The sequence below is a fragment of the Medicago sativa genome, chromosome 5 (genome assembly GCF_051527215.1).
Source record: "Medicago sativa cultivar Bolivia chromosome 5, Bolivia_mono, whole genome shotgun sequence".
Classification (NCBI taxonomy): Eukaryota; Viridiplantae; Streptophyta; class Magnoliopsida; order Fabales; family Fabaceae; genus Medicago; species Medicago sativa.
The window spans coordinates 42,720,307-42,740,495 of NC_140753.1; the positions used below are offsets into that span (position 1 = coordinate 42,720,307).

The window sequence follows — 20,189 nt, forward strand, 5'->3', positions numbered from 1 at the left end:
AGGTTATGAAAGTTCTTAGAAATTCAAAGGTACTGAAGCACTTACAACAGAAAATTCATAATCGTCGCCGTCAAAGGGAGAGAGTCACAAAGTCCTTGGAGGAGGTTAACAACAATTCAAATAATGAAACTTCTTCTTTGGCTTCAGTAAACAATGATTGGCAGAGTTGGGTGGTTTTAAAAGGCGACGATAAAACAAAGGCGGATGACATACATGACATTGGCAAGGCAATTGGCGTAACTTCTTCAGGAGCTAATCATAATAAATTTAGCGTGTTATCCCGTTCAAATAAATTGGAAGTTGGGCCTGTATTGTCTCTTGTGAGGAATGAGGGCGGCGAGGTTGATGGGGATATTTAAGTGGTGTCGTGTGTTGCTGAAGTCGTGCGGGGAGGGGGTTAGAAATGAAGCTAGTCTCTTGGAATGTGCGAGGTTTGGGTGGTTTAGAGAAGAGAAGGGAAGTGAAAAAATTGGTAGTGGAGAAAAATCCTTTTATTTTATGTCTACAAGAAACAAAATTAGCTGTGTGTGATGATTCTCTGTGTAACGCTTTGTGGGGAGATTCGAGCCATGCATTCTCATATCGTCCGTCTTTGGGGGCATCCGGTGGGATATTAATGTTGTGGGACACCTTGGAAGTGGAGGTCTGGTCATCTGTTAGTCGGGATCACATGCTCCAAATTCACGGTCGTTTTGTGCGATCAAATGAAGAGTTTTATTTATTTAACATTTATGCTCCATGCGATCCTCGGGAAAAACAAGATTTATGGGCATCATTGTCCCAACGACTTCAGGTTTTAAGGGGTGCGAAGGTGTGTGTCTGCGGTGACTTTAATGCGGTTAAGTGTGCTGAGGAACGTCGGTCTGTAAGGGGGGGCAGTGCTGTTACTGACTTCCATCATTTTAGTGTGTTTATTGATGACAATGGCTTGATTGATTTGCCGTTATGTGGGCGTCGTTTTACGTGGTTTAAAGGAGATGGTACCGCTATGAGCAGGATTGATAGATTTTTGCTTTCTGAAGAATGGTGTTTACAGTGGCCTGATAGCTTTCAGGTAGCCCTTCTCCGGGGTCTCTCTGATCATTGTCCGCTTCAGTTATCTGTGGATGAGGAAAACTGGGGACCGCGCCCGTCTAGAATGTTGAAATGTTGGCAAGATATACCGGGATACAATCAGTTTGTGAAAGATAAATTGAAGGCCTTTCAGATAGAGGGATGGGGTGGCTTTGTGCTTCGTGAGAAACTAAAATTCATTAAAAATGCACTGAAGGAGTGGCACGCAGTTCATGCTATCAATATTTCTGGCAAGATTGATATCTTAAAAAAATGGCAGTTGGAATTTGATGAAAAAGGCGAAGAAGGAGAGTTGTCTGCGGACGATTTTCTTGAAATGAGGGGTATAACTAATGACCTTCACTCCATGTCTCGTTTGAATACTAGTATTATGTGGCAACAGTCTCGGTTACTATGGTTGAAGGATGGAGATGCCAACTCGAAATATTTCCATTCAGTTCTTTCTAGTCGACGACGTCGCAACTCTATCATTTCGCTTTTGGTGGATGGCAATCTTGTGGAAGGAGTCCAACCTATTCGGAATGCAGTGCTATCCCATTTTAGAGAGCACTTTGCAGCAAGAAACACTTCTAGACCGGGGGTTGGTAATTTACCTTTCAAGTGCTTATCTCACGCCGATGGTAGTGGATTGACAAAGCCGTTTTCAGAAATTGAAGTTAAATCAGCAGTTTGGGATTGTGACAGCTACAAGACCCCCGGGCCTGATGGGATTAATTTTGGCTTCATCAAGGAATTTTGGGTTGAGTTAAAGGAAGATATTATGCGTTTTATTTCGGACTTTCACAGAAATGGTAAACTGACAAGAGGTATAAACACTACTTTCATAGCTCTCATTCCGAAAATTGATAGCCCTCAACGTATTAATGACTTTCGGCCCATCTCTCTAGTTGGCTCTATATACAAAATTTTATCAAAAGTGTTGGCCAATAGGCTGAAACTGGTGATGGGAAAAATTATTTCAGATTCTCAGACAGCCTTCGTGAAAAACTGGCAGATTTTAGACGGGATTCTGATTGCTAATGAGGTGGTAGATGAGGCACGAAAAAACAAAAAGGAGCTTATGTTGTTTAAGGTTGATTTTGAAAAAGCCTTTGACTCGGTAGATTGGGGATATCTGGATTCGGTTATGAAAAAAATGGCGTTTCCAGTCTTATGGAGGAAATGGATTAAGGAATGTGTAACAACAGCAACTGCATCCATTCTTGTTAATGGCAGCCCTACAGATGAGTTCCGTTTGCAAAGGGGCCTCCGTCAAGGGGATCCCCTATCTCCTTTCTTGTTTTTGATAGCCTCGGAGGGTTTGAACGTTATGATGACTACGGCGGTGAGAAATAATATTTTCCATGGGTATACGGTTGGAAATTCTAATTCGGTCGTAGTATCCCATCTCCAATTTGCAGATGATACTTTACTTCTTGGTGCTAAGAGTTGGGCCAATGTGCATGCCTTGCGTGCGGTCTTGTCTTTATTTGCAGAGATGTCTGGCTTGAATGTAAACTTCAACAAAAGCATGCTAGTTGGTATAAATATTGCGGATTCTTGGTTATACGAGGCAGCCTCTATTTTAAACTGTAAGGTGGGCAAGATTCCGTTCGTGTATCTGGGCTTATCGATTGGTGGTGACCCAAGGAGGTTAGCATTCTGGGAACCTGTGTTGCAAACAATTAAATCTAGACTATCGGGGTGGCAAAGTCGCTTTCTCTCTTATGGAGGTCGGTTGGTCCTTCTTAAGTCTGTCCTGACTGCGTTACCTGTCTATGCTCTTTCCTTCTTCAAGGCTCCGTCAGGTATAATCTCTATCATTGAATCTATTTTTAATAAATTTTTTTGGGGAGGGAGTGAGGATAACAGGAAAATTTCCTGGATTGCTTGGAGCTCTGTTTGCTTAAGTAAGGAGTTTGGAGGGCTGGGGGTGAGGAAGTTGCAGGAATTTAATAGTGCTTTGTTAGGTAAATGGTGTTGGCGGATGTTGGTGGATAGAGGTGGGCTTTGGTATAGGGTTCTGGTTGCGCGGTATGGTGAGACGGCTGGGCGGTTGGAGGTTGGGGGCCGGAGTGTTTCATCTTGGTGGCGGGAAGTAGCGAAGATTAGGGATGGGGTAGGCGATGTAGAGGGGGTTGGTTTGCAGAGAGGGTGTCGAAAAAGATAGGAGATGGCACTAGTACTTTCTTTTGGTATGACAGGTGGCTTGGTGATGTGCCTTTTTATATCAGATTCCGTCGCCTATTTATTTTGGCGTCTAATAAGCTGAGCTCGGTAGCTGATGTGGTTGCCCTTGGTGGGGAGATTGCTGGAGAGGCGTGGGGTTGGAGGCGTAGGTTGAGGGTGTGGGAGGAGGAGATGTTAGAGGAGTGTAGGCAATTAATTAATGGTGTCATTTTGCAGCCTAATATTTCTGACAGGTGGCAATGGGACTCTGATTCTGATTGTAGCTACACAGTGAGAGGTGCCTATCAACAACTGACAACTCAGGTTGCACCTTCAAATAACACCATTGGAGATCTTATCTGGCATAAACAGGTGCCGCTGAAGGTCTCCATTTTTGCTTGGAGGTTGTTACGGGATAGGTTACCGACAAAGAATCATCTTCTTCGGCGTGGCATTATCTATGGCGAGTCAGCCTTGTGTGTTACTGGGTGCGGCATGGCAGAGTCCGTACCCCACTTATTTATACATTGCCCCACTTTCGGTTCTTTGTGGCATTTTATCAGATGTTGGATTGGAATGTCAGGTGCTGATCCGCTTAATATTGATGACCATTTCATTCAGTTTACTCACTCTACAGGTCACTCCAAGGCTCGACAATCCTTCCTCCAACTTATTTGGTTACTTTGTACATGGTTGGTTTGGAATGAACGTAATAATAGGCTACATAATAATATCCAAACCAACATGGAACAGCTAGTAGAAAAAGTTAAATATCACTCTTTGTGGTGGCTTAAAGCTAATAAGGCCAATTTTATGTACGGTACTCAAAGATGGTGGTCGGACCCTTTATTATGTTTGGGTATCGACTGACGTTCGCTTTGACTATTCATTGTATGACTGACTGTTTATAGGGGTGGCACTTTTAGTACATCTTGTACTTAGGTGCTTCTCTACTGTTGTTAATATATTCCATTTTTATGTCTTCAAAAAAAAAAACTTTTGTCGTTTTAAAAAATTCATATTTAATTCATTTCATGTCAGAAAATTCTAAATTTTAGTAAACGAACCTTTCATAGTGTTCTAATCTTGTCTCAAAAAAATCGTTCAAAAATTTAAGAGTTTAAGGATAATTAATCAAACTTTGTTTTAGCAGGGACTAAAATTATAAGTAATTTTTTTTTATAGGGACTAAAAATGCTATTAAAATTAAGTAGGGACTAAACTTACAAGATCGCTATTTTATAGGGACTAGAAACATAATTAACCCTTAATTATTTTATAATAAATTCAAATTTCTAATTAATTAAGTAAATAGTCCTTACAAATATCTAGAATTTTGTTTTAATCCCTACAAAAAAAAATCCACCTTTTAGTTAATGTACAAATTTTCATCAGCATTTTTATTCCCCGCAAAAAATTCTTAAGAATTTTAAGTCATTGCAAAAAAATTATCAACATTTTTAGTCCCTAGAAATGTTAAAAGAAGACTAAAAAGTACGATTTTCCCCTAAAAAACGCAAAAATTAAAATGTACGTAGGAACTATAAATAAAATTTTAAATATTTATAAGGATCATGTGCTTTGTTAACCATTAACTTTAATTATATGGTGCCAATACCCAACCAAATCTAATGGTGTCAAAGAATTATCTTACAAACATATACCAACAATCACCCAAAAGCTTTATTCGAGAAAAAAAAATCACCCAAAAATACTTGAATAAGATGATAAAATTTTTTCCAACTTAACTAAATGTATGAGTTTGAATCTAATGCATAAATCTTTTAAGAGACAATTTTGGCATCTATTACTCACTCTGGTCCTATCTATAAGAGAAAACTGATGTATTTGGACTGAATTTTTAACTACATACATCAGTTTTTGTTGGCCCAACTTTCTCTTATGAATATGACCGGAGGGAGTATAATTTTACTCATTCAAAGTGTGTGTTGTTGCAGTTGTACACACAAATTATTCTGACTTACACCAAAAAAGATAACAACAATTAATTATGAGGATTTTTAAAAAAAAAAAAAAATTAATTATGAGGAAAATGGAAAGCTAACAAACAACTGGCACATTAAATGAAAGAAATTAGAGAAGAATCGTTATCTCATAAGTTTCCCTTTTATTTTTATTTTTTTATTTTTTTTATTTCATATAAATTAAAGGACCAGACAGCAGTAAAAACAATTTTTGGACCAAAAAACAAAGCATCAGAGGGAACACGTCTTTGTTTTGTTGTAATTTTACTGTGACTTGTTGTCCTTAACAATCTTGTTCCCCTAGCTGGTTAGTTTTAACTGTAAATATAGATAAATAGATAGATATAGCTAGTAGTTGAGCAAAGAAGTTATGTTGTATGTGAGAGTTTGTCAATCCTTTTTGTTCATTTTTGGCCTCTAGTTATTGGTGGCTGCTGTTTCTCACGTAATGTTTCATATTCTGATAAGATGATGATAAAGCCAATTGTGTGGAAAATACCACTGAATATTTTTATGCATATATACGAAGTTTCCTAACATAGCTTTTACTAAGTTTACCTTTTTTTTTTTGTGTGTGCATGTGTTTCTCTTTTCTGTCCTAAATGGATTTTGTTTCATCACTGTTGAAGGAATAATCAGTTTTGGGAAATGGGTTGAAGTTAGTTCTTTAAATTATATTTGAAGGAATGCATAATTTGGACATTTCTATTGCCTAAAGAAGCTTCATGATAGTAAGGTTAGGACTCATTGTTGCTGCTTCATTAGCAGCTTTTACTGTTAAGCAGCTCAATGTTGGAAATTCAAAACCAGGTAGTTGTTCGGCGTGTTTTTATTTATTCATTTCATTTTGCTAGAATTTTTTTTATTTATATTGGTGGTTAATCCTACGAACTAAGCAACTTCGTCTACATTTTGGCTCAGAACATGGTGAAGAAAGGTCTAAAGATCGTCAAGACGAGGCCACAGAACAGGAGAAGGTCAATAGTATTACAGATGATTCTTTCGAAAGGAATGATGATGTGAGTTTATGAAGCTGAATTTTATCAAATTTTAATCATTTTTTATGTTAGAAATAAATTTGGTAAAGGAAAGTTGTTTAATTTTTGCAGGGGGAGGAAGAAGAGGAGAAAGAGGAGGTTAAATTAATTAGCAGCATAATTAATCGAGCGAATGATTTTGAAGATGATATTCTACCAGAATTTGAAGACCTTTTATCTGGAGAGATTGAGTTATCATTTCCTGGTGAAGAAAATAACGATGAGAAGGACAAAGTTTATGAAATTGAGATGGCATACAATGATAGTGAATTAGAACGATTGCGTCAGCTAGTGAAGGAATTGGAGGAAAGGGAAGTGAAACTTGAAGGAGAATTGCTTGAGTACTATGGTTTGAAGGAGCAGGAATCAGACATTGTGGAGTTACAACGGCAGCTGAAAATTAAGACGGTGGAAATTGACATGCTTAATATTACCATTAATTCTCTGCAAGCGGAGCGAAAGAAGCTTCAAGAAGAACTCACAAATGGAGCTTCTGCGAAGAGAGATCTTGAGTTGGCTAGAAACAAGATAAAGGAGCTACAAAGACAGATGCAGCTTGAGGCTAACCAAACAAAAGGCCAACTTTTGTTGCTTAAACAACAAGTTTCTGGTCTACAAGTGAAAGAGGAGGCCGGTGCCATAAAAGATGCCGAGATTGACAAGAAATTGAAAGCTGTGAATGACTTGGAGGTTGCTGTTGTGGAGCTTAAGAGGAAAAATAAAGAACTTCAATACGAGAAGCGAGAGCTAACTGTTAAACTCAACGCTGCTGAATCTAGAGTTGCGGAGCTCTCTAATATGACAGAGGTCAGACTCTTAAAATTGACTTCTTTTCTTCATTATCGAGTTTGAACAAAGAATTTCTCATAAGTCAAACAGAATAATAGTCTTTCTAAGTTTTGCATCACTTGGAGCTATAAATATTTATATCAAAGTTTTGGCATCGCTCTTTTGTCACCCTTTGTTTAGACAATCAACTGATTATTTAACAACTCAGTAACTAAGAAATGATAGTTTAAAGCACCAAACAACTTCGTTGAATATACAATATCAATGTAAAAATTAAGCATTAACCTACAGAGTGTCTTAAGTGTTTCAGGTTATTGCTTGTATTTCCATTTTGTGATGCTGGTATACTTTGCTGATCAATGTTGTTAACCAAGCATACGACAATTTAGAAACTTCCTTTAGTAAATCTATTCGAATTAGTAGAAATTCTGTTTGACAAAATTTTATAAAGTTTGTATTCTTTGTTCCGAGAAGTGGTCAAAAGTTATGTTTTAAATTTGTATTTGTACATGATCAATTTATGTTATAGATATGTATCTTTAAATGGGATGAATGTAATTTTATTTTAAAGAAGCTTTGTCTTGGACTGCAGAGTGAAATGGTTGCCAAGGCAAAAGAGGAGGTCAGTAACCTGAGACATGCAAATGAAGACCTGTCGAAGCAAGTGGAAGGACTTCAAATGAATCGGTTTAGTGAAGTTGAAGAACTCGTATACCTTCGTTGGGTCAATGCATGTTTGAGGTATGAGCTAAAGAATCACCAGGCACCCTCAGGAAGACTATCAGCGCGCGACCTCAGCAAGAACCTTAGCCCGAAATCACAAGCGAAGGCAAAGCAGCTGATGTTAGAATATGCCGGATCGGAACGAGGTCAAGGGGACACAGATCTTGAAAGCAACTTCTCCCATCCTTCTTCACCAGGAAGTGAAGATTTTGACAATGCTTCTATTGACAGCTTTTCTAGCAAATATAGTAGTGTTAGCAAGAAAACTAGCTTAATCCAGAAATTGAAGAAATGGGGTAAAACCAAAGATGATTCTAGTGTTCTTTCATCACCATCAAGATCTTTTTCAGGCAGTTCTCCAAAAAGGATGAGTATGAGTGTTAAATCTAGGGGTCCGCTTGAAAGCTTGATGATAAGGAATGCCAGTGATAGTGTAGCAATCACCACCTTTGGTCAAGGGGATCAAGAATCTATTTATTCTCCTGAAACTCCTAATACTGCTAGTGCTGGTCTAAGAAGAGTTACATCAAGTGACTCACTAAATTCGGTTGCTTCTTCATTCCATTTGATGTCCAAGTCATCAGTTGATGCGTCTGTAGACGAAAAGTACCCTGCGTATAAAGATCGCCATAAATTGGCCATGGCTAGGGAGAGTGATCTAAAAGAAAAGGCGGAGAAAGCAAGGGTTCAGAAGTTTGGGAACAGTTCAAATTTGAATATGACCAAGATCGAAAGAGATAGACCTAATATATCTTTGCCACCTAAACTTTCTAAAATAAAGGAGAAGCCAATTGTTCATGCTAGTTCAAATGATCAATCTGAGGATGGAAAGAATGTTGAAAATCAAACCATTAGCAAGATAAAGTTTGCCGACATTGAGAAAAGGCCTACTCGGGTACCAAGGCCACCTCCTAAACCATCAGGTGGTGGTTCTGTTAGCACAAACTCAAATCCTGCAAATGGAATACCATCTGCTCCATCCATTCCTCCTCCTCCTCCTCGTCCACCAGGTGGACCTCCTCCTCCACCAGGTGGACCGCCTCCTCCACCGCCTCTTCCAAGAGGCCTATCAAAAGGAGCAGCGGATGACGACAAAGTTCACCGTGCTCCACAGTTGGTTGAATTTTATCAATCATTGATGAAGCGGGAAGCAAAGAAGGACACTTCTTCCTTACTAGTTTCTTCAACGGGTAACACATCTGATGCTAGGAACAACATGATTGGGGAAATTGAGAATAGATCAACATTCCTCTTAGCTGTATGTTAAACTTTCTATCTATTCTATTATTTTTCTCATTTTGGTACTTCTTAAGTCATGACACATTTTGGAAAAGTATTTATTTATTTATTCTCATTTATGAAACATGTATATAGGTGAAAGCTGATGTAGAAACACAAGGTGATTTTGTCACATCGTTGGCAACTGAAGTTAGAGCATCCTCCTTCTCAGATATTGAAGACCTGGTTGCCTTTGTGAACTGGCTAGATGAAGAACTTTCCTTCCTGGTATGCATGCCTTTAGGTGTCAATTCTCATCATCAAATATAATTCAATCCTCAAAATTATTTCATGCTTAACGTAGATTATATGAGAAGGCATGAAACTTGGTACTTTCGTGCTTCTCATTAAAATTTCAACCATTCTGTCCTAGGAAAACCTCCATGTTGTATGTTTTAAAATTTTGTAAAAAACTGTATTGCTAAAGGCAAATTTGTAAAAAAAAAAAAAAAGGTCTGGCCAAAATTGATAGGTACCTTTGGAATTCCCTTTATATTATGGTATAGATACATATGCTGATATGTCGTCCATCTCATTTGATTTCCTATGAAATATAAGGTTGATGAACGAGCTGTCTTGAAGCACTTTGATTGGCCTGAAGGTAAAGCAGATGCACTAAGGGAGGCAGCTTTTGAATATCAAGATCTGATGAAATTGGAGAATCGAGTCTCTACCTTCGTCGATGATCCCAAACTCTCATGTGAAGCTGCTCTCAAGAAAATGTATTCATTGCTTGAAAAGTATGCATATGCCTCTTTCCCTTCCTACCATAGTATTTATCATATTACTTACCAAGAAAATGGATGGCTTGATAATGTTTAAGAGTTTAGATACAGAGTTTTAAAGTTACAAAATGTTGAACATGACTTAATATTACTGTATTGGTTTGAAACATTTGCAGAGTGGAGCAAAGTGTATATGCATTGTTACGAACAAGAGATATGGCTATTTCACGGTACAGGGAATTTGGAATCCCAATAAACTGGCTACAAGATTCTGGAGTTGTAGGCAAGGTAATATGTGCTTCTTAACCAACAGAAATACCAGTATGCTATGACCATAAGAGAGGAAAAAACTTGATAAGTGTACATTGAATACAAATCTAGGGACAAATCTAGATACACAAAACTTGGTATCTCATTTAAAAATAGTTCTAAATAATATTGTTGTATATTTGCTCCAGTATATACAATATATATGTTGTATATTTGATACCTCCACAAATTCTTGAATTATTAAAACATTGCATACATTTTCATAGATGAAGTAGTTTATAATTAATCACATGCTGGTTCTCTCCTATCTTATTATGGTTCTCTCCTATCTTATTGTAGATAAAGCTTTCTTCTGTACAACTAGCAAGGAAGTATATGAAACGTGTTGCATCTGAACTTGATGCATTATCTGGACCTGAGAAGGAACCAGCTAGAGAGTTCTTGATTCTGCAAGGCGTTCGTTTTGCTTTCCGTGTTCATCAGGTTCGTAATTTAGGCCACTTTTGTTATTTGTTTTATGACATATATAAATTTAATGCATAGTTCAATGAAATAAGAAAAAGAGGTTGATTGAGGCATGTATTTAGGAAATATAAGGTAATTAAAAAAAACTATGTTATTTCAAGCTTATTTGCCTTTCCATTACAAAATGTACATTTGAACAATAGCAACCAATTGTTCTCACAAACAAGAATGTACTTAATACATAGATCAATGTTAAAAAAAAAATTATAATACATACCAAATATAACACTCTAATACTGGTGCAAAACTCTTTTGGTTTCAGTTTGCAGGAGGCTTTGATGCAGAGAGCATGAAGGCTTTTGAAGATTTAAGGAGTCGAATCCAAACCCCTCAAGCCCCTCAAGTTGGTGAAGAAGATAGTAAACAACCAGAAACATAGAATACTCATCACATTATTATTTTTTTTTTCTTTTCTTTTTCCTCGGTATTTGCTTCTGTATATGTTGCCCTTTCAGCTGTATAATTCATTCTGCTGCAATTTGCATAGTCTATACATACTCGATATTATAAAGTGATACACCGATTATATTGTGAATGCTACTTCGAAGTCCAAGATCATCATCACTACCTACTTGATTATGTTTTCTTAGAGCATGAAATTCAACTGAATAATATTCAATTATCTTCAATCGTTTAGCATCTTAAAAGTATTTCAATGAAATCTAGATGAGATCATTTTTATCAGAAAGATAGATCATGGAGGCCTATAAATATAGATGTGAAATTTAAAGGAGATAATGAAAAGTGACACATTTCCTTTGCAAAATTTACTTTTTGTCCAATTCATGCACAAATGTGCAGTGAGGAAAACCACACCACTGCTGTAACATTAATCTCAGCATAAAAGATGAGAAGGGAAAATAAAAAGATGATTAGAATTATTTTGAATGTAATTACAAGACTTCTGTCTTGGAATTTGGCTCCGCCAACCTTTCCTTGAATTTCTTGAGGCAAAGGGATGACACGCCTTTGATCTCCGGCTTCTACCAAAAGCTCAGATCCTCCCCTATACTGCATTTATTTTAAACAAAAGAAAAAAAAATGGCTTGTTAATTCTCAAATGTTCTACATAACATAATGCAAAAATTTGCACCATGTGAGAAGTGCAGAATTTGAGAGAGGCACAATATAACCCATATGACAAGTGTCAAACACAAACATATAACATAGAATTCAAGTTATCCGGTTGAACAAGAGTACGTAAAATCAAATAAACACCAAGCAATTTGATCTTTAATGAAATTGATAGGTACCAAAATTTCTACTCAAGAAATATGGACAGCAACTCAACTCCAATGGTTTGGTCTAGTGGTAAAAAACATGCATTAAACCAGATGGTTTCAGGTTCGATCCTCCCCTATATGGGAGATAAATGTAAATACCTTTGTAAGTCTTTAAGATCTTCGCTGCCTTCGACTGGGGCACCATCACACCCCCCCCCCCCCCCCCCCTCCATAACTGGCTCCCAAATTTTACCGCATAAATTGCCTACCCTGCTATTCGGCACCAAATGTTTGGACACCCAGTTAAAGTGCCTTCGCCTTTAAGGCTTGACACTCAGGGGATACCCCCTGAGGATGACTGACCAGGATCACTAGACTAGAAACTGACCTTGACAAATGTTGGCCAAGCTTTACGCAAACAGGAGGGGTGGCTTAAAGGGGTAGGACAACCTACGGTCACAATCCTCCCCATAATTGTTCAGTGCTCAGCCGGCTCAAGGAAAGTTCCAACGGTAAAAAGGCTTCTTCCATATGCAAAAAGCCACAACATCTTCCGTACCTAAACTAATCATTGTCAATCATTAGATAATATTTGGTGGGGATTGTATACCTAAATTAGGGTCGAGCCTGACAAAAGAAGGGGACCAGACCCTAGAATCGGAACGCCTATAAATGGAGAAAGGATGGAGAGGGTATGCAGACTTCACACAATTCTCAAAATACTAAGTTATCTCCCAATTTGACCAACCATTGGCCCTTGATGGCAACCTAGACTTGTTTTGCAGACAAGAACACCAAGCATCCTCTCCTCTCTTCCCTCCTACTATTTATAACAGTCCCATAATCTTCTTCTAACTAACCTGCTAGGTGGTTAGTTTGTTATGAAATTCACCCTATCCACTCACAGGGCAACTAAGCGTCTATCAGAAATGTGAACAGTTCAATAAATAATTCCAACATCTATTTTGCAAGTTAAGAAATTTATTTACCAGGAATTTTACAAAAACATATATGAAAACAACATACTCTTCTCATCATCTACATCGTCCATTTTATTTTGTAAACAAAATCTGTGCTCATAATGATGAATTGAGACCTTAGTAATATTTCTTTTGTTTTTATGGGCAAGAAGATAATAACCATCATTTTATTTGAACCAAAGATAAGAACCATCTTATTTCTCATAGAATATGTCAAAATGAGTGCCATGAAGAATATGGTAAAAAGGAATTTACAAAATATAAAATGCATGAGAAAGGAGGATATTGCATACTTGATATAGCTTAATCTCTGATTTGTCAAAACCTGGCATGAAGAGAGTAACCGATTTTCTTATGACATCAAATTTAACTGATGATGTCATGTTACTGGATTGGCTTGACAGTGAAGTAAGAAATTGCCTAGCATCTTTATTCACAGTGTCCAGTAAAACTCTGTTCCAATCTATTGGGCTATTTACTAACGGACTTGAGATGAAAGCAGAAGGCAAGGGAGAAAGATCTTTCTTTGTTCTTTCGTATGATTCTGGTTTTGGTTGCTGAGAGGAAATTCCAAAAGCGCCTGAAACTTGAGCACCAGCCTGAATTGCACACCCCCAATAACGTAATGCAGAATTGACAGAGGTTGGATTGTTAGGATCCATCGCAAGGAGGCAACCAAATTTCTGTGGATTTGAGAAGGCAAAAGATCCTTTCTGGACAACACATAATCAAAAAAGAACTTTATGTTTTTTTTTTGCTAACAGCAATATCAACCGATCTTTATCACTGTGTAGGGTCGGCTACATAGATCAAATGACGGCGTAATGTTCTATCATTAAATATAAGTATTAAATAATGTTTAATTTTACCTCCAGAATTTGATCCAAAGTGTCCCATGTTTCTGAACTCATCCTCCCATTGAAATAAGATCTGCTGCTATTTATTTTCATGGCTTCATCCACAAGTCTCAGGAGTGAAGGAGCAGCCAATCTACCAATTTCAGTTTTCTCAGCCAATGTGCGGATATATTTTAAATACAACCTACAAAATCGAAGTATCAAACGAAAGAAAATGTCAAGGATATGTTTGTCTGTTAGATAAAAAGTAGCAATTCCAAAACCTTGCTTTACTGCTTCCACCCATGATTCTCAAGGTTTCCTCGCTGCTGACACCATCATATATTATTACGTCAAATTCATCTTGTTGACTCTTTGAAGATCCCATCCCCAAAAACCCTACAAGCCTCTCAAGTGCAAGTACCGAAAAGATTGAGTCCATTCCAGGAAGGATGCCAAGCTCCTCTCCAACAATCTATTATATGGCACAAAAGAGGAAAACATAGTCACATCCAAAACTGCAACCGCAGTTTGAAACCTTGATAAAAATTTGATGAAAAGAATAAATTCCCATCATAAATATAGATAGGAAAATATCACAGTAAACATAGCACGTACCCACCCCTCCAAGTGTGCCTTGAGTCATATTAAGCTGGGCATCTGCTTGCTTCAGAAGTTTTAGGGGTTCAAGAAGCATCTGCACTTACAAAGAAACTCATAAAATATCTTTTCACACCGAAATCAAAATGTACACAAGGAAAAGCAACACACACTTTGGTTGTTTCCAACCTAACAGCTGAAAGGTTCTTGCTGCATTCGACATGGGAAGTTCCAATCTTACAATTGAGTAGATAGTCAGCAGTGATGTCTTGGCTATGTATCACTAAACATGTGTTCAGTCCAGCCATTGCAAAATGCTGAAACATCAGACACAAAACAACATCGTGAAGTAGCCTAATGAGTAATGTCTAGAAATTCGCGTGAATAAATGTAGTGTACAGGTTCGAACCCCCATCTAGCATATATGCAATGTCCCTGCCAACGAGCTAAGGTAAACTCACGGGGACCAATGTCTGAACTCTGATACATTTTTTTTTTTTTAAGAAGCTAAATTAGTCCACTTAAACAGACACCGGAGATAATCGAACCTGAGAACTAGAGGAGGAGCACACTCTCAGGTCCGAGGCCAATACCATCAGGACAATCCTAGTGGGTTACCAATGTCTGATACATTATTCACAGAAAATTGGAGGTCCCAAGACTAATCTATCATTGAACATGTAAAGTTGTACGTACCTGAGCGGCGAAGATAGCGGCGGTGGTTTTGCCAGAGCCACCTTTGCCGAGAAAAGTGAGTAATTTAGTTGAAGCAACATCCTCGGAAGAAGAAGAAGAAGAAGAAGAAGAAGAAGACACTGCCAAAAGGGGTTTTGTTCGAACAGAAGTTGAACGACAAAGAACCGGAAATGTGAAGCTCGAAATTGAACCCATCCAATCCAAAGCTAATCTTAAACGCCTCACTGCATCAATTCAATTCAATTCAATATACACCACCATTTTTACTTACACTCATTTACTTGTCATTCCAATTTTACTTTCACCATATATTTTTACACTCTATCCTCACAAATTGGAGAATTAGTCACTTTAGTCCCTGAATGGGAAAGAAATAGTCACTTTAGTCCTGAATGTAGAGAAATTGTAAAACAGTCCCTAGACTCTGTTAGTCACTAAAGTGACTAACGGTAGTGACTAACGGAGTCTACATTCAGAGACTAAATTGACTAACGAAGTCTGCATGCAGGGATTAGATTGACTAACAGAGTCTACATTCAAGGACTATTTTGTAATTTATCTGCATTAAGAGACAAAAGTGACAACTCATTTCCTATTCAAGGACTAAAGTAATTAATTACTCTCATAAATTTCGTGTAATTTCTTTTCTTTTTTTTTTTGGAATTGTTTTTTTCTATTCATACAAACATTTTTTTCAACCAACTTCATTTACTACTAAAACTAGAATTCATTTTAGAGATATTTTCGAAACTACCCCACACACGTAATCTACCTACAAAAATGTATGGTCTCCCTCAGTTTTGTATTTGGTTGTTTTCTCTGGACCAAAAAATAAATTCTATTAACACCGTAGCGGGACAAATTTAGAATAGCCGATAACTTATGTGTAAGAGGAATGATATATGAACAATTAAATTATACAACCAACAACTTATTTGCTATTTTTAATGATATTTTGCTTGATTTTGATTTCCGTGCTCCTTACAAAGTTAAAGGTTGTTGTATTGGTTGTCCAATTTTAGATGTACAAATAACACACATCTATGTGTAAATTATGTTGAGTTTATTATTTCAACAACCATTTGATTGACAACCGTTAGGACAGCTATAATTTTACAATGAAAATTGACACAATAATCAAATCAAAAGATAGAGAGAAAAAAACATAATGTGAATATGAGAAAAAAAAATTGTCACAAAAGTGATGGTACAAATATCATTTCTCTTATGTTTTTGATAGGCCAAATATCACTTTTGATCTTTTAGTTTGACCGAATTTCCAAGTTAGTCCTTTAATTTTCAAAAGTTTCAAATAGGTCTTTTTCGTTTGAAACTTTTGAAACTTAAAGGACTAACTTGGGAATTATGTCAAACTAAAATGACCTATTTGAAACTTTTGAAACTTAAAGGACTAACTTGGGAATTATGTCAAACTAAAAGAACCTATTTTAAATTTTCAAAACTTAAAGGACTAACTTGAAAATTATGTCAAATTAAAAGAACCAAAAGTGGTATCTGACCTTTTTTATAATTATTATAAGTTTGAATGTTTTTGAAAAGTGGAAGAAAAATAAAAAGAAGTGGAATGAAATCGTAAAAATGAACTTTATAACAATGTTGGAACTATGAAACGTGCTCCAGCACGATAGTTGATATGCTTGCAGCAGTTACGATTGTCATCAGTCAGTCCATAAGTGACAATGTCAACCGCTCAACCAACATACCTCTACCACCTTCATCCGACACATTAGAATTTTCCAACACATATGAGAAGTCATTTCAATCCTCTCATTAACAACTTGTGGCCGACTACCATCAGGCTATGGCGCAAGAGATGTTGCGGTAGAAACATAACATCCCATTGCTCACGTCCGGTAGTTGCTAACGTGCAATTTGACCTACCCTAAAAAAGCCTCCGAGTTTTGTTAGCCTGTTGACATGCATGCCATATGACCAAAATTCATTTGTCCAGGAGTACTTATGCACAAATTTCCCAAACAAATATTCCACAAAACACACCTCAGAACTCTATTGGCTTCACAAAGAATTGTTGGAGAGTGTTCGAAAACAAGTGGATGATAACAATCATGAAATTGTGAACATACTTATCCAACAAATGGGGGCATTTATTATGTTGTTGATTAAGAACACAGATAATCATGCTGATTGTAACAACCCGTTTTTTACTAGGATTATTTTATTTATTTATTATGTGTGTTTATATGTGTTTATTTGCTTGTTTGTGTGTTTGATTTAGGGTCCGTTTGATGGTCAGGATAGGGAGACAGGATATGATACATTAATCATATCCCGCTTAAATCTCATGTTTGATGCACCAAAGGGATAGGATAAAATAAATCATTTTCCTATCCTATCCTGACTCTCCTTTGTAATTTCTATCCTGAGTATAAGTTGGGTTAGAAATTATCCTGATGGGATTAGAAGATCATCCCTTATTTATTACCTTGATATTCTTCCATTTTTAAAATATTGTCATTTTAAAAAATGATAGCATGTATTTTCTATTATAATTAATAACATGTCATTTTTACAATATTTAATTAATTATGAGAGCAATTTTTTCATTTAATTACAATGATATCCTGTTTGTTATCATGTGCGCATCAAACACATGATAGAATTAATGCTTATCATGTCTTTATCATATCCTATCTCTATCCAACTTTATATCATATCCTGCCTCTCTCCTATCCTGACCATCAAACAGACCCGATTTAGATTAGTAGATTTTAGGGTGAGAATGGTATTTTAGTCATTTTTAGGACTAAGGGTATTTTGGTTATTTGAGGAACGAGGATAAATTTGTAATTTTAGAATGAAGAATATTTTTAGTTTTTAGTGTGAATAGTTATTTTTACTAAGTTAGTAGTAACTTGAGGTAATTATTTTGAGAGGGTAATTAACGAGATGTTTTAGCGAGTTAAGTGTGTAGTAACTTTTTCATTAGAATTCTGCTCTTTACCCAACAGAAATTGCTCGCTCCCAACTGATATTACTATCCTGATGCTTATATCTTGGTATTTATATCTTGCTACTAATATCTATCAGTTTAGGAAGTAATTAGTTATAGCTAGTGAAAGATACCAAAAGCGAGTTGACCCTAGTAGTGAGTAGTTCCCTAACAAGGGTCTCCTTAAATGGACCCCACGTGACACATCACTTATTTATAATTTTTTAATAAAAGTACCTATTAAGGACTCAATGACTCCAATGACAATACACTAATAAGGACTCCAATGAAAAATATTTAAATATGTCCCACTATCTTTACATATTAAACAAAAATAATTTATCTATTACTCATTTTTACAAGTGGGACCAAGTAGTACACATTTTATTACTTCTTTATGCAAGTGGGACCAAGTAGTACACATTTTATTACTTCTTTATGCAAGTGGGACCAAGTAGTACACAATTTATTACTTTTTTAAACGTGGGACCCGTTAGTTACTCAGGAGAGAGAAGGTCCTTATATAGTTGTCTGTTCCTTAACGGGGACTCAATTTTTCTTCCTCCAATGGAGGGTCCTTAACGGGGAGTGGTCCTTGTTAAGTAAGGACCCCCCATTGGAGATGCTCTTATGAAGTGAAATTACTAATATTGAGTAAATTCTGCTCAACCTAGGAGGTAACTAGTTAAAAATTAAGAAAACAATTGTATGATTGAAGGAAATAAGTTGTAGCCTAATAGAACCATTCTCTTAAACCCTTGGTAAGGTAGACATTGATAGGGTTGTCTATTTGTAGAACTGCTAAGTGCATGCGAGAGAGAGAGAGAGAGAGAGAGAGAGAGAGAGAGAGAGAGAGTGTGTCTTATGAGTATCCTAATATGCGAATATGGGTGGACCTAAGGAACCTTGGTCTTCATTGCCTTGAGAAATGGTGGAAAGCTAACATAAAGTCTATGTGTTTCAATTACCTTTGAGGTGCGCCGTGTGACCAGTAGGTGGAACCAAACATTGGAGGGATATACCTAGTTAACACCGAAATATAGACCCCGCATGTAAGGATCACCGTGTGATCAGCATGTGCAACTTCCAACCTATTAGGTTAGTAACGTCCCAACGGCCTCATTACTTGTATAGTCTACCTAAGATAAATAAACGCGACATGACTGTTATTTAATATCCAACAATATAACTAGGAGGATTCATAACCACTGCTTACTTTTCTGCAACCAACAACAGGTAAACTTGCTATGTTGCAAATAGATTAAAATTGCAAGCTTCTAACCCTTGACTCTTTTATTATATCGTCAACCAAAAATAAGTAACGCGAATTGTTTGGAAGAAACGACAATTCCTGTGGATACGATACTCTACTTATTACTTTATTACTTGGTAACGATTTGGTACACTTGCCTAATCTGCACATCAAGACCCACAGAGCTGACACGTGGAAAGCAAAACTGAACGTAGGTCGCATCACAAACGTCTCACCGTACGCATTTAATGCCAACTACCCTCACTCACGATTCCAGGGCGTTGTAACTCCCAGCATGGAACAACATAAGATTGACAACCAAATAAAATCTTTTTTTTTATTAATTTACGAAGAATGAAATTATTGTTAATTAAAATGACACTAATTTTCATTTTACAACCGTCCTAGAGTGGGTTTGAACTAGTCCTTTAATTTATTTGTTTTTAACAAATTCATCCTATTTCTCAATAAAATTTGTTAAAAAGTGCTTACATGACCATTTAATACTAAGGTGGAAGTTCTAAAAAGTGTTTAATGTATCAAGCATAATTACTTACATATATTTTGTTCTTATTGTTACTCAATTTATTCCAAATTTACAAATAAATATTTCATAAACAACATTGTAAATCAATTAATCGAAATATTTTGTTCCATGCTAAGACTGAATAAAACATCTATAAACCTTAGTTTTGAAAGCAGTGAATTTGGATATATCAACTGAAAAATGAACCAACTACAATGTTTGTGAATGATACTATCATTATTCTTTATAGTGTACCACACTTGTTAATTTTTATATAAATAAATTAATATCAAAATAATTATCGCATATTTCTAGAACTGTCCAAGTACAATTAATCTAATAAGTGTTGAATACGTTCGTGTACCAATTAATCTAATTTTCATTAATTTTTTTAACATTGAACTACCTTCCATATAAGCCATATTAAAAGAGATTTGATAAATTAATAACTACGTGTTTGAAATATACTCACAAAATTTGTCTATAAAATGACCTTGTCACCTTCAATTACAATGTGCCATTTCTTTGTCTAAAATAAACACATCCAAACA

At 36.4% G+C, this 20,189-nt stretch overlaps 3 protein-coding genes across 3 annotated transcripts; 2 read left to right on the forward strand and 1 right to left on the reverse strand.

Annotated features, from left to right (window-relative positions):
• The first annotated feature begins 403 nt into the window (after positions 1 to 403).
• LOC146922244 (uncharacterized) lies at positions 404 to 2,009 on the forward strand. The gene is made up of 2 exons (XM_085711499.1): positions 404 to 1,880; positions 2,005 to 2,009. The coding sequence occupies exons 1-2, from the start codon at positions 404 to 406 to the stop codon at positions 2,007 to 2,009; spliced, it is 1,482 nt and encodes a 493-aa protein (XP_085567625.1).
• Positions 2,010 to 5,757: 3,748 nt separating this feature from the next.
• Positions 5,758 to 11,183, forward strand: CHUP1 (Hydroxyproline-rich glycoprotein family protein). The gene is made up of 9 exons (XM_085715278.1): positions 5,758 to 6,017; positions 6,129 to 6,226; positions 6,317 to 7,051; positions 7,626 to 9,014; positions 9,131 to 9,262; positions 9,593 to 9,774; positions 9,936 to 10,047; positions 10,369 to 10,512; positions 10,817 to 11,183. Exons 1-9 carry the CDS (start codon positions 5,933 to 5,935, stop codon positions 10,931 to 10,933), a joined length of 2,994 nt encoding a protein of 997 aa, XP_085571404.1. The 5' UTR covers positions 5,758 to 5,932; the 3' UTR covers positions 10,934 to 11,183.
• Positions 11,184 to 11,278: 95 nt separating this feature from the next.
• On the reverse strand, positions 11,279 to 15,103 carry LOC146922246 (P-loop containing nucleoside triphosphate hydrolases superfamily protein). The gene is made up of 7 exons (XM_085715279.1): positions 14,890 to 15,103; positions 14,367 to 14,510; positions 14,216 to 14,290; positions 13,878 to 14,068; positions 13,627 to 13,798; positions 13,051 to 13,470; positions 11,279 to 11,565 (listed from the first exon to the last, which is right to left on the reverse strand). Exons 1-7 carry the CDS (start codon positions 15,082 to 15,084, stop codon positions 11,338 to 11,340), a joined length of 1,425 nt encoding a protein of 474 aa, XP_085571405.1. The 5' UTR covers positions 15,085 to 15,103; the 3' UTR covers positions 11,279 to 11,337.
• Positions 15,104 to 20,189: the final 5,086 nt, after the last annotated feature.